This window comes from Mirounga leonina, unplaced genomic scaffold (assembly GCF_011800145.1).
Source record: "Mirounga leonina isolate KUSES-001 unplaced genomic scaffold, KU_Mleo_1.0 Mir_171, whole genome shotgun sequence".
NCBI lineage: Eukaryota > Metazoa > Chordata > Mammalia > Carnivora > Phocidae > Mirounga > Mirounga leonina.
Genome location: NW_023270436.1, coordinates 22,235,679 through 22,249,218, shown reverse-complemented (window position 1 = coordinate 22,249,218; position 13,540 = coordinate 22,235,679). Strand labels below are relative to the sequence as shown.

Here is a 13,540-nt window from a genome sequence, read left to right as displayed (position 1 = left end):
TTAGGCAGGTGCTAGAGGCAGGGCCAGTTTCCTAGTTCCACCTTGCTGATTTACTTCCCCTGCCCTGTATTGTGTTCCCTGAGCTATAATCAGGGAGGGCCTTCCCCCATGGCAAGAAGGCATTCAGGACATCAGCGTTTCTACCTCCAGATAAGTAGAATTTACACCAAAAGTCCTGAACTCTGTAGAATTCGTACCAGGGGTAGAAAACACCTGAGGCTGTCAAATGCTGCGTTAGAGCTGTGACTCTGCCCTAGGCAAATGGGGAAACTATTGATGCATCCGTGGAAAAAACAAGCGTAAGGGAATTAATGCCTTCCCTGACTTGCTGCCCTCACTAGTATGGGATGTTTGGGTGAATAAGACAATGGTTAAATATAGAAGTTATGAAGGCAAATCCACAGGGGTTCGAATCTTGACACTACCAGGCTCTCGTGTTATCTTGGGCATATGACACTCCTTCAACTATTAATAGAGCGCCTACTAGCGGCTGGACGTTGCTTTAGGCGCTGAGGAAAGAGTAAACGAGGCAAAGAATCGGCCCTTGCAGCCTCGGTTTCCTGGTTTTGGAGGGCAGCGTGAGGGTGTTGGCTGCTGGTTCTCGCCCTGACAACCCCAGAGCCGCGGCCGCTGCTCCCACGCCGCCCAGTCGCCACTTGCTCCACGCGCCCGCTGCCATCCCGGACCTCTGCGCTTCGCTTCCGGCCTCCGCGCCTCGCTTCCGGCCAGCCGCTCTTTCCTTCCGCTTCTCTATGGTGTGCGGGAATACGTCTCCCCGCCGCCGGAAGTGGCTAGGTTGCCGCGACCGGTTCGGGGTCGGAGCGGTGAGGAGGTCGCCGGGACAGCGGGGCTGGTCGGAGGGGCGGGGCTGGGCGCTCGGGGACCGAGGTGCAGACCTCCGGGAGGGCGTCCCCAGGCTGGGGGTCGACCCGAGTTCTCCGTGCTCACTCTCCGGGGTCCCCAGCCGCTCGGCGCCGCGCGCTCAGTCTCTTCAGGTGAAAATGATGTTGGCTGCAGCAGCGTCGGGTCCCACATGGTAGCCTCTAGGTGACGACGATGATGTCGATGTCGAAGGTGGTGGTGATAATAGCTCACATTTATTGTGTGCTTACGTGTGCCAGTGTGCCAGGCTGTCTTTACTGGGTTTCCGAAGTCAGGATTTCCCACATTTCAGCCTTTCGTGTCCCAACTTTGTGGGTTGTACCCAATTTACTGTTTAAGACTTTGCTAAAGGTTTTTTTTTTTTTTTTTTAAGATTTTATTTATTTATTTGACAGAGAGAGACACAGCGAGAGAGGGAACACAAGCAGGGGGAGTGGGAGAGGGAGAAGCAGGCTTCCCACTGAGCAGGGAGCCCGATGCGGCTTGATCCCAGGACTCTGGGATCATGACCTGAGCCAAAGGCAGATGCTTAATAACTGAGCCACCCAGGCGCCCCTTTGCTAAAGGTTTTTAATCGAGTCACCTTTTACTTCTTAAACGTAAATTTTCTTTAAGAGAAAATTTTAAGTCTCTCCCCTGAATGGAGACTTGTCCTATGTAGAAGATAGTGATAAGAACTAATATATTTAACATGAAAACATTCTTAACTCTGGCTAGATTTCATTGTCTAAGGCTCTGAGACAGAGTCCTTTTGTTAACAAAGGAACACTGGTGTTCACAGATGTTAAAGACAAACTAGGGAAATGAGATGTTCTCCTTGAAGCAATCAGAAGTTTCTAAAAAGAATTGAAAGGGGATTAACTCTCCTTAGGTGTTCAACATTATTTCAGATCATCCATGTACCATCTAAAGCCCCAGTCCTAGGTCATCTCCATCACCTTCACCAGCGGAGTGCCTCCTGTGTCAATGTCCACAGCAACCCCTGAGGTAGGGACTGTTAGTCTCATTTGATCTGTGAGGAAGCAGGCCCAGAGAACAGTGAAGCAACTTGTCCCAGGATTCATAGCAGTAAAATAGTAGAGTGGAGACTCCAACTCAGGACTTCTCTGACTCACTACCATGAGCTGTTAGTTCCTTCAGTAATTGTTGGTGACAGATTTGTTGTGGTGAGGGGGTGGTGCTGTCCACCTCAGGGCTGTGGTGACAGCCAGGAGAGGTAGCAGAGGGAGGATGCTTTGTGACTCGAGTCCCATGAAATGTAGGTTCTATTTTTTTAAATTTTAGGACCAACCAAAGAGTTGATGGCATTGCCAAGTGAGATGGTAGCAAGACACACTGGTATCACAATAATGTAGTTGTCAAGAGCACTGATGTGGCATCAGATGGACCCAAGCTTTAGCATATTCTGTGTGACCTTCGGCACCTCATTCACCTTTCTGAACCTCAATGTTCTCATCCATAAAATGGTACTTGTTCTTATCTGGAAGGTTTCTTATAAGGATCTAGTGAGAACATACCCTTAAAGTGCTTAGATCAGGTCCAGCATGCAGTGATCAATCAATAATATTGGGAACGGGTATATATGCGAGGCTGAGTTTAGTCAGGGATGTGGTTGTGGTGCCTTTAAAGGAGGTGGAGCTGGAAAAGATGAGTTTTTTTTGGACAGGCTGAGGGCTGATTCCCCCCTTAGAGAGTGTGCTCACGGTGCGCGGGGTGGGGGGTGGAGTGCGGCAGAGCAGAGGGAGAGAGAATCTTGAGCAGGCTCCACACCTAGCACAGAGCCCGATGCAGGGCTTGAACTCACAACCCTGAGATCAAGACCTGGCTGAGATCAAGAGTCAGCCGCTTAACCAATGAGCCACCCAGGCGCCTCATTCCCTCTTTTTATTTTTTTAAAGATTTTATTCATTTGAGAGAGAGGGAGAGAGTACGAGCAGGGGGTAGAGGAAGAAGCAGTCTCCTCGCTGAGCAGGGAGCCCAACAAAGGGCTGGATCCCAGGACTCTGGGATCATGGGATCATGACCGGAGCCGAAGGCAGCGGCTTAACTGACTGGGACACCCAGGCACCCCTCCCCACTTTTACAGAGGATTAAAATGAGGCTTTAGAGGGTTGAGTGACATTTTTTTTGAGTTAACAAGGGTATAAGTGGCCAGAACTACTAGTTAGACTTCAGTATTCTGACTCCAGGAACATCTCCCAATTCCAACTCTGAAAAATCTTTTTTTTTTTTTTTGAAGATTTTGTCTGTTTGACAGAGAGAGACACAGTGAGAGAGGGAACACAAGCAGGGGGAGTGGGAGAGGGAGAAGCAGTCTCCCCACAGAACAGGGAGCCCCATGTGGGTCTCGATCCCAGGACCCTGGGATCATGACCTGAGCCGAAGGCCAACACTTAACCGACTGAACCACCCAGGCGCCCCCAACTCTGAAAAATCTTAAAAGTTTCCTCCTCTTAACAGGTCTCTGCTTTTTCCTCCTGACCTCACCAAACAACCATGTCATCAGAATCAAGCAAAAAACGGAAGCCCAAAGTGATCCGAAGTGATGGAGCTCCAGCTGAAGGGAAGCGTAACCGTTCTGACACAGAGCAGGTGAGATCAGCCAGGGCTGCCACATTGCTGAGAAATTACAGCTCTTGACCAAGCACCTAGCTGTGACTTTGCAGCAGCTGAGGGTCACAGGGACAACCTCCCAGGTGGCCTCTGCTTGACCAGGTGCCTGGACTTCCCTTGGTTCTACAAACCTGAGTATTTACATCTGGTTTAGCTGCAGCATCCCAAGAACCAACAAGCCTATGTTAGACATAAATAGTGCCTGAATAGAGACTGTGTTCTAGTATGGTGTAGGTCTCCATTTTTCCTGATGGTCAGAAGAAGCCAGTTTCTGCAGCACACCACCAGTGATTGGAGATGTGGCATCCCTGGTCTGCTACTGAGATAGTATCAGAACGACATCCCCACAGAATCTCTTCTGTGGCCTGAGAGCTCATGTGGTCAGCAGGTTCTTCCTTTTACTGTTTCTCTGTTCTTGAATCTGTCAAGCTAATTGATGACTTAATTGTTTTGATTGTTTGGTTACTTTATTTTTTATTTATTTATTTTTAAGATTTTATTTATTTATTTGAGAGAGAGCAAGCACAAATGAGGGGAGGGGCAGAGGGAGAGGGAGAAGCAGGCTCCCTGATGCAGGGCTCTGTCCCAGGACCTGGGGATCATGACCTGAGCTGAAGGCAGATGCTTAACTGACTGAGCTACCCAAGCACCCTACTTTTTTTTTTTTTTAAAGCTAGAATAGAGGGGCGCCTGGGTGGCTTAGTTGTTAAGCGTCTGCCTTTGGCTCAGGTCATGATCCCAGGGTCCTGGGATTGAGCCCCGCATTGGGCTCCCTGGTCTGTGGGAGGCCTCCTTCTCCCTCTCCCACTCCCCCTGCTTGTGTTCCTGCTCTTGCCACCTCTCTCTGTCAAATAAATAAATAAAATCTTTAAAAAGAAAAAAAAAAAGCTAGAATAGAGAAACATAAGAGCTTAAATTTAAGTAGAAAATGATGTTTTCCTCAGATTTAGGAAATCTAGATTAACAAAAAACCTTACACATTGCAGGCACTGGTTCTTTTTTTATTGGGATGTAATTGACATATAACGTTATATTAATTTAAGGTGCACAACATTTGGTATCTGTATATATTATGAAATGATCACCACAAAAATCTAGTTAACATCCATCCCGTGTGTAGTTAAAATTTTTATTTCCTCTGATAAGAACTTTTTTTTTTTTAATTAAGTAGGCTCCACACCTAGTATGGAGCCTGACATGGGGCTTGAACTCACAACCCTGAGATTAAGACCTGAGCTGAAATCAGGAGTTGGACACTTAACTCACTGAGCCACTCAGGCACCCCTGTTATGATAACTTTTAAGACCTACTATCTTAGCGACTTTTAAATATGCAATGCAGTATTATTAACTATAGTGGACTCTCTTCAAGAAATGTGTTCCGTTCACTCCAAAGGCTAAGTGACCAATTATGATATTTTAGCCTCTGCTAAAGCTTGATTTGACCATCTAAACACTCATCAGTAGGAATTTAGTTAAATGAATCCTGGTTCATTGATGTAGTGGATTATCACGTAGCCATTGTGACGGGTTTTTAAATTTATTGGGATGAGAAATTGCAAAAATTAGCATGGACAGTATGATTCCATTTTGTTTAAAAATAAAATTTGTGTTTATCCACAGTATTAAAAATAGTTATTTCAGGATGGGAGGTGAGATTACAGGCAACTTTTCATTTTGTTTTTGATACTTCTATGTTCTGAGTCTCTGACACCAAGCATTCATTACTTTATAATTAGAAAGAAGAAAAGAAGAATGAATTCTTTTCCATTTTGAAAAGAAGAAAAACATTTGATTTGAGGACCAGATTTTTTAGAGACCTGATTTGGGGTTTCATTGTTACTGATTTCAGCCCAGTGTCCCTGGTCCCAACAGGGAGACTCTTATTCCCCACCCAAAGCCTGTATCCTTGCCTCCACAGGAAGGTAAATACTACAGTGAGGAGGCTGAAGTGGACCTGCGGGATCCTGGCAGAGACTATGAACTGTACAAGTACACATGCCAGGAGTTACAGAGGCTCATGGCTGAGATCCAGGACCTGAAGAGCAGAGGAGGCAAGGATGTGGTAAGGAGTGGGACTGGGATTGGGCAGACATGAACCTGGTGGGTTTGCATGGATGGACTTGTTTTGCACCCATCAGAGCCCTTCCTCATCTTGGTCTTCTGTCCTAGCCATGATCAGGTGGTTGGAGTCTGGGAGCTCCAGAGATGTGCCCATTAACCTATGGGAACATGTCATCACCACCCAACCACCAATTACAGTAACAAAAGTATAGGACAATTTTTCTCATAACTGTAATTTGATAATTCATCTAACTGATATTACATGCTAGGCATTTTGCTAGGTTTTGAGAAATGATGATACGTGTAAATTCCTTTGTTGTTTTAAGGATGAACATGTACAAGTATGTCATAGAGACCAGAAATGAACTTATAACTTTAAATGAATGAACCAGACTTTGGGACAAAGGAACTAAACAGTGACTAAAAACAAAACCTATGTATTTCCAAGAATCTCACTTACTTGTGCTTATACTATCCAATATTGGTATGATTATTACATTGTATTTTACTGTAGCCAAGCTTTACAGCTGTAATTCTGCCATTTTCATTTAAGTCATTCTGTAATGTTATTCACAGAGATTTAATTGTATGGCAGGGTGTTGCTATCGTTAGGATCTCTGTATACAGTACGTAGGGACAGATATTAATTGTGCATTGCCTGCACTTGCTCCATCTTCAATCCCTGTTACTTCAATCCAAGTAGAAATTGTTTTGTTTTGTTTTTTGCCTGGGAACTGTAAGCATTTTCCTTCTACAGTCATTCTTCCATTTCCCACTGACATGTCTCTTGGTTCTGAGCTCCTTCCAGTATTTGTTTTTGGTTGTGGTTGGGGATGGGTCAGCAGTGAGGGGCTGAAGGAAGCTGAGCCAGCAGCACCTGTTGACAAGATCTTTACCGGTTTTCTTTGCCTGCAGGCAGTTGAGATAGAAGATCGGAGGATCCAGAGCTGTGTGCATTTCATGACTCTAAAGAAGCTTAATCGATTAGCCCACATCAGGTTGAAGAAAGGAAGAGATCAGACCCATGAGGTAGAAATTGAGAAGTTTAATCCTCCTTCTCCAACTCTTCCCCACATTCCCTTCTTAATCCCTTTTACCTCTTCCCTGCATTTGCTTCTGCTCTGTCTGACCTGACTTGCCCCACTCACCTCTGACCTTGTCCTCCTTTCAGGCCAAGCAGAAAGTAGACGCCTATCACCTGCAGCTGCAGAACCTGTTGTATGAGGTGATGCACCTGCAGAAAGAGATCACCAAATGTCTGGAGTTTAAGTGAGTTTTGGAGAACAGCCTTTGGCAAAATAGTGTGTTGCTGACTGCTTTTTCCTACATAGTTCAGTGTGAGTTAGGCTCCTAAAAAAAAAAAAAAATCAGATGGGCTTGGAGACTGCAGGATCTGGGATGAAGGTGAATAGATCACTTTGAGTGGGAGAATTGGAAGCAGTGTTTTCAGGCTACACAAAGAACCTCAGAAGCCTGTCTGACTTCTTTAAATTTTGAGCTCTGCACCTGGTCAAAAGCAGTTTTTCTCTAGCAAGGGCCTTTACATTACCAGTTTGATTCCTGGGCACCTTGCATGGGAGCAATTCCCTTCCAGTCAAATCTTAACCTTTTGGCCCAGTTTTTCCTCTCTAAAGTTGCAGCCATTCATTTTTGCAACTGGATTTTATTCTTTGGAAGCTGAACTTCTTGCCACTTAGCTGCCTTTGGGTGAACAAACTGTAGTCTTTCAGTGTCCATCTTAAAATGTAATGCCTCTTAGCAAATCCAAGCTGAGAGATGAGAAGGAAGAAAGAAGTAGACAGAGGAAGAGAAGGGAATGTATTCTTGCTTGGTAAGACCTACTTGTACAGACTGAGAAGAGGCAGGTGTTTTGTTGTTGTTGTTTGGTTTTTGGTTTTGTTTTTTGTTTTGTTTTGTTTTTGAGAGAGAGGGGCGCCTGGGTGGCTTAGTCGGTTAAGCAGCTGCCTTCGGCTCAGGTCATGGTCCCAGGGTCCTGGGATCGAGCCCTGAGTCGGTCTCCCTGCTCAGCGGAGAGCCTGCTTTCTCCCTTTCCCTCTGCCTGCTGCTCTGCCTACTCGTGCGCTCTCTCTCTCTGTCAAATAAATAAATAAAATCTTAAAAAAGAGAACACGCACGAGTGGGGGGGTGGGGGGAGGAGCAGAGGAAGAGGGAGAAGCAGACTCCCTGCTGATCAAGGAGCCCGATGCGGAACTTGATTCCAGGACCTTGAGATCGTGACCTGAGCTGAAGGCAGACGCTTAGCTGTTTGAGCCACCCAGGCCCCCGAGGCAGGTTTTATTTGTAATAAACTTGGGATGAGAGGGGCATATCAGTCATTGAGTCTGGTGTATTTTTGATAATTATGCTGATTTTTGAAAGGTATCTTTATCTGCTTTACAAATTCATCATGTCATAATAGTTAAATACTAATAGAGGTGAGATCTGTATCAGGTTTGTACCTGAGTTAATAGTATTGTGTCATTGTCAGTTTCCTGGTTTTGACAATGTACTATGTGTAGATACTATCACTGGAGGAACCGAGGGGAAGGATACACAGAGGAAATAAACTCTAAGTACTATTTCCGAAAGTTCCTGTGTATCTTAAACTACTTAAAAAGGTATTAAAAACAAAAGAAGTGATGCCCCAAGCTATAACTATCACTCAGATAAAAGCTGACAAATGCAGAATACAATAGAACCCTGGCCTATGGAGAGGCGGGTGACCACCCTTGGCCCTGGTCAGACAGCCTGGATTCAAATCCCAGCTCTGCCACTCACTAGCTGTGTGACCTTGGGCAAGTTCCTCAACTGTGGAAGTCTCCATCTCATTTGAGATATGGAGATAGAAATCCCCATTTGGTGAATTAGCGTGAGAAATAAGTGAGGTGAGGCTGGCATACAGTAGGCACTTAATACCTGGTAGCTGCTGTTATTACCATCATTTGTCCACAACTTGTGCACTACTATGTTAACACAGGAAAAAGAATTGGGTTTCTTTTCTTGGGAGTCACTATGTATTCAACAGATGAAGCCTCTAGATCATTATGCTGGCTTTTCCCCATCCCATGCTCATGCAGTTAATATTTTGAAGTTCCGTGCAGACCGTTACTTTTTTTTCCTGTTTCCAATTCTTGGTTTCAACCTGGCAGCCTAGGTCTAGACTGTAGTGTTTTTATTGACTTTTTCAGTTACCTCTTTTGCTAAGCTTGGAGACATCTGTAAATTTGAGACATCTGTAAATTTGAAAAGCATCCCTTCCAGGTCTTCAGCTAATTCATGGATAAAAAGGTTGGATAGCATCGATAAGGATCCTATGGTATGTCACCAACTACCTCTCTTCAAAATGAAACATTTACTAATGAGCATTTGCTGAGAAGACTGGATTCCAGGTTCCTGGGTAGTTGTAGAGCAGGGCTAAGTAAGCATACATGGAGGGAACTGTGGGCCCACTTAATCCACGGTTTGGGATCCTGAGAACAGCAACTTGACATCTAGTTTTTCCCTGTAGGTCAAAGCATGAAGAAATTGATCTGGTCAGTTTAGAGGAATTTTATAAGGAGGCTCCTCCAGATATTAGCAAGGCTGAAGTCACCATGGGAGACCCTCACCAGCAAACCCTTGCACGTCTGGACTGGGAGCTGGAACAGCGGAAAAGGTTGTGTATCTTTCCTGACCTTGTTAGCCTGTGCAGACACAGACCTTTAACCATGAGGACAGTGCTTTGTCATGCACGATCCACAATCATACAGCAAAGTTCTGGAACCAGTAGAATGGTTTAAGACCAAATCCCATTTTGTGATTAATTCACACCTGATAATTCAAACTTGACCAACAGCATTATGGGTGGGGCTGGAATTGCTTATGGCTGTTAAAAGAAAATTGGAGTAACTTTTTCTTTAAAATTTTAACACCTGAGACCTAAATACCTTTTGTATTGTAAATTTAATTTTTTTCTTTTACTTTTTCCTCTGCCTCTAAGACTGTCCCTGTGGTACTTTAAAGGTTTGCAGACATTATTTTAGAAGGTTCTGCACGGCATTCCTGTGTATAGACAAATTGCAATTCACATAATCTGTCCTCTGTTGGATTGGACTTTTAGTTACCACTTTTTTGCTATCATATTTTATGCTTCAAGGAGCACCTTTACATATAAAAATTTTCCATACTAATAAAAGATCTTTTATTTATTAATTGTAAGTAGAACATCTACACTGTGTAATTTAATCTAGATCTTTTTAAGGGGGTAGTGTATTTTTCATACTGGATCTTTCATGGCTACATCCCTTTCGTTATAGTGACTTTCTTCCCCATATTGGTACGTTTTCGTACTAATTCTAGGGCTTTTGGTTGACACATTTGCTCTGTTTTCCACTGGAGAAGCAGGTGTTTTTATTCCTTTTTTTTTTTTTCCTGTTATAGAATGTATTCTATGCCTTCGGCCTATGTTACGAATTTAATAAGCACTAAGTGTGGTGCTTATGGAATTGGTGTCAGGTTGTTAGCAGATGGGGCTGGCCCATCACTCCCCTGTCCAGTACATGGCTTGCCTTGGCACAGGCTAAGCCATGAGTGTTGTATTCCTGTGGTCCAGAATCCATCACCACCTGTCCCACTCAGGCCAGTCTGTGGGCCTCATTTGGGTACTATAGTTGCTAGGTTCACATGTTTGTGAAAGTTTTGGCTCTAGACCTTAGAGGTAAGAAAGGGAACAGGAAATGACATAGATATTCCCTAGTGGTTAATGAGCAGAGCCTCTGGAGCCGGACAGGCATGGATTCAAAGCCCAGCTCTGTACTTGCTTTTAGCTGGATGACCTTGGGCAAGTTACCTACCTCCTTAAGCCTTCGTTTCTTCCTTTGGGGAAAAGAAGAGTCCCTATCTTCCAGGATTTTTATAAGCATTAAATGCAATAATGCTTATAAAGAGTTCTCCAAGTGCTTGACACATAGTAAGTACTAGGTAAACATTAGTTAATCATGACTGCTGTCATTAGGTGGATTGTGACAGTAGGTGTGTTGGGAGATCTCTGAGGAGCTTCGAGTGACAGTGGTCTGTCCTTTCCCAATAGGCTGGCAGAGAAGTACCGGGAGTGCCTGTCCAACAAGGAGAAGATCCTTAAGGAGATTGAGGTGAAGAAGGAGTACCTAAGCAGCCTCCAGCCTCGCCTCAATAGCATCATGCAGGTGAGACTCTCCCCCATATACTCCCCAACATTGGCCTTTTGCTTTGCCTTCAGCACCCAGTGAGACCTTGCTGACCTGAGGCCTCCAGCAGCCATGTATCCCTTTGGGTTTTGCCAGGTGTGTTACCCTAGTGGGTGTCAGAGCCCAGTGTAAGGATTGTCCTGTTAGCAGTTTCTACCCAGCCAGTATGGTAAGATTGTGTCCTGGGTGGAAGAGATGCTGCCGTGTGGGCTCAGGAACATAGACACACATTTACCTGGGATGTTTTCTTTTTCTCCCAGAGCTTCTTCCAGGTAAAATACTTTTGCAAACTCTAGGTTTAATTTACTTCCAGAATGGTTTCCACCAGCCCCACAGCCTCCAGACATCTAAGCCTGCTTCTGTGGATGTCTGTTAGACTCCCTGACTGCACCTTGGGGGCAGATGTTCAGCAGATGTACTCTCTCTGAAGAGAACTTCACTCGTATTTGAAAGCTGTTCGGTACCTTCAGAGGAAAAGTCCCCACTTTACAATGTAATGTAAATGTAATGTCTTTCTGTGTAGGTGATCTGATTTTTATTTGTGAGGCCAGATTTGCTCTAAATCCTTATGGTTTTGTTTTTTTTTTAAGGCTTTGTGCGTTTTTTTTTTTTTTAAGTAAACACTATGCCCAACATGGGGCATGAACTCAAGACCCCGAGATCAAGAGTCACATGCTCTACCAGCTGAGCCAACCAGGCAGCCCTCTAAATTTTCATAGTTTTATGTAGTAGAGTAAATGGTTAACATGGAGGAACTTTGCAAAAGGACCCTAGAGAAATCAAAAATTCCCTTTTCTAGGATTTGGCAAGATCTACATTTCCTCCCTTTGACTCTAGGCTTAGAATTAGAATTGTTAACAAATATTCTCAGTAGCACTTCATAATAGGACAGAAAGAAAACAAGCTAAAAGTTTGGGTTGTACTTAATTTTTCCTGTTTTTTTTTTTTTTTTTTTTTTTTTAAGATTTTGTTTATTTATCTGAGAGAGAGAGTGTGGGAAGAGGAGCAGATGGAGGGAGACACCCAGACTCTACTCCCAGTGCAGAGCCCAATGCAGGGCTTGATCTCACGACCCTGAGATCATGACCTGAGCCCAAATCAAGAGTTGGACGCTTAATGGACTGAGCCACCCAGGCACGCCTTAATTTTTCCTATTAACTGCAGTCTCTCTAAACATGCCTAAGTAGGGTACAGGTTAAATAAATTCTTGTATGGCACAGCCTTACGGCTGTATTGGAAATATAGAACATCATTACACTGATAAAATAATTGGACAGAATAAAGATTTATCATATAATTAAACAAAACAGTGCCCGTTGTAGGACATAAAGTACTATTTCATTGTATACCTTTGTTTATAAAGTATCCATATGAATATATACATGTGTGAGTCCAGTGTATGCTTGGAAGAGTTATTATTCATACCAAATCTTTAACAATTACTTTGGGGTTTGGGGACTGGGAGGTTTGTTTGTTTTGTTTTTAAAGTAGTCTACGCCCATTGTGGGGCATTGACCCCGAGATCAAGAGTCACATATTCTACCAATTGAGCCCGTCAGGTGCCCCTGGGAGTTTTTGCTTTATAAACTTGAATAGGGCGCCTGGGTGGCTCAGTTGGTTAAGCGACTGCCTTCGGCTCAGGTCATGATCCTGGAGTCCCGGGATCGAGTCCCACATCAGGCTCCCTGCTCAGCGGGGGGGTCTGCTTCTCCCTCTGACCCTCTTCCCTCTCGTGCTCTCTGTCTCTCATTCTCTCTCTCAAATAAATAAATAAAATCTTAAAAAAAAGAAACAAAACAACAAAAAAAAACTTGAATACAACTTTTTTTTTTTTTTTTAAGCAGGCGCCACACTCAGCGTGGAGCCCAGTGCAGGTCTTGAACTCATGACCCTGAGATCCAACCTGAGCTGAGATCAAGAGTTGAATACTTAACTGACTGAGCCACCCAGGCGCCCCGAATACAACTTTTTAAAACAATGCACATATATTACACTTAAAAGAATAATGTTATGTATAGAAAAGCATACAGTTCATAAGTGTATAGCTCAGTGATTATTCACAAGTGAACACGTCTCTGTAACTGGCACCCAAATCAAGAAAAATAACAGTATTGATTTTTTAGAAGCAATTTTATTTCCCCTTCCAGTCACTGTATCCTCCCCCCCCCCGTAACCATTATCTTGACTTCTAACATCATAAGTTAGTTTGGCCCGTTTTTGAATTTACACAAACGGAATCATATACACTTGAGTCTGGCTTCTTTTGCTCAACACTGAGATTTGTCTGTATTGTCATGAACACCAGGAGTTCATTTGTTTTCATTGATACTTAGTATTTGATTGTGGGTTCTTCTAGTTTGGGGCTAATGAATAATGCTGCTATGAGCATTCTTTGCCCTTTGGTGCCTTTGTATACATATTTCTGTTGAATATATTCCTAGGAATGAAATTGCTGGGTTGTAGAGTATGCTAGGCATATATTTCGTTTTGGCACATACTGAAACAGTTTTCTAAAATGATTGCACTGATTTACAAAATTCCCCTAGCACCATATGAAGGTTCTTTTTTTTTTTTTTAAGATTTTATTTATTTATTTGAGAGAGAGAATGAGATAGAGAGAGAGCATGAGAGGGGGGAGGGTCAGAAGCAGACTTCCTGCTGAGCAGGGAGCCCAATGCGGGACTCGATCCTGGGACTCCAGGATCATGACCTGAGCCGAAGGCAGTCGCTTAACCAACTGAGCCACCCAGGCGCCCGCACCATATGAAAGTTCTAATT

The 13,540-nt window shown here is 43.9% G+C and overlaps 1 protein-coding gene across 6 annotated transcripts in view; it reads left to right on the top strand.

The window, feature by feature from the left end:
* Positions 1 to 739: 739 nt before the first annotated feature.
* The window catches only part of THOC5 (THO complex 5), a 34,791-nt gene continuing 21,990 nt past the window's right edge, over positions 740 to 13,540 (top strand). For 3 of the 6 annotated variants that reach the window (XR_004681440.1, XM_035017319.1, XM_035017314.1), the window contains exons 1-7: positions 810 to 995; positions 3,343 to 3,474; positions 5,416 to 5,559; positions 6,474 to 6,587; positions 6,730 to 6,827; positions 9,067 to 9,213; positions 10,627 to 10,741. Coding sequence is in view for 5 of the 6 variants with exons in the window: in XM_035017319.1 (XP_034873210.1) it covers positions 3,379 to 3,474; positions 5,416 to 5,559; positions 6,474 to 6,587; positions 6,730 to 6,827; positions 9,067 to 9,213; positions 10,627 to 10,741 (714 nt within the window). In the remaining variant the exon portion in view is untranslated. Of the gene's footprint in view, positions 996 to 1,022; positions 1,075 to 1,478; positions 1,870 to 3,342; positions 3,475 to 5,415; positions 5,560 to 6,473; positions 6,588 to 6,729; positions 6,828 to 9,066; positions 9,214 to 10,626; positions 10,742 to 13,540 lie in introns of those variants that run through there. The other 3 variants (XM_035017315.1, XM_035017317.1, XM_035017318.1) reach the window with 3 other exon arrangements.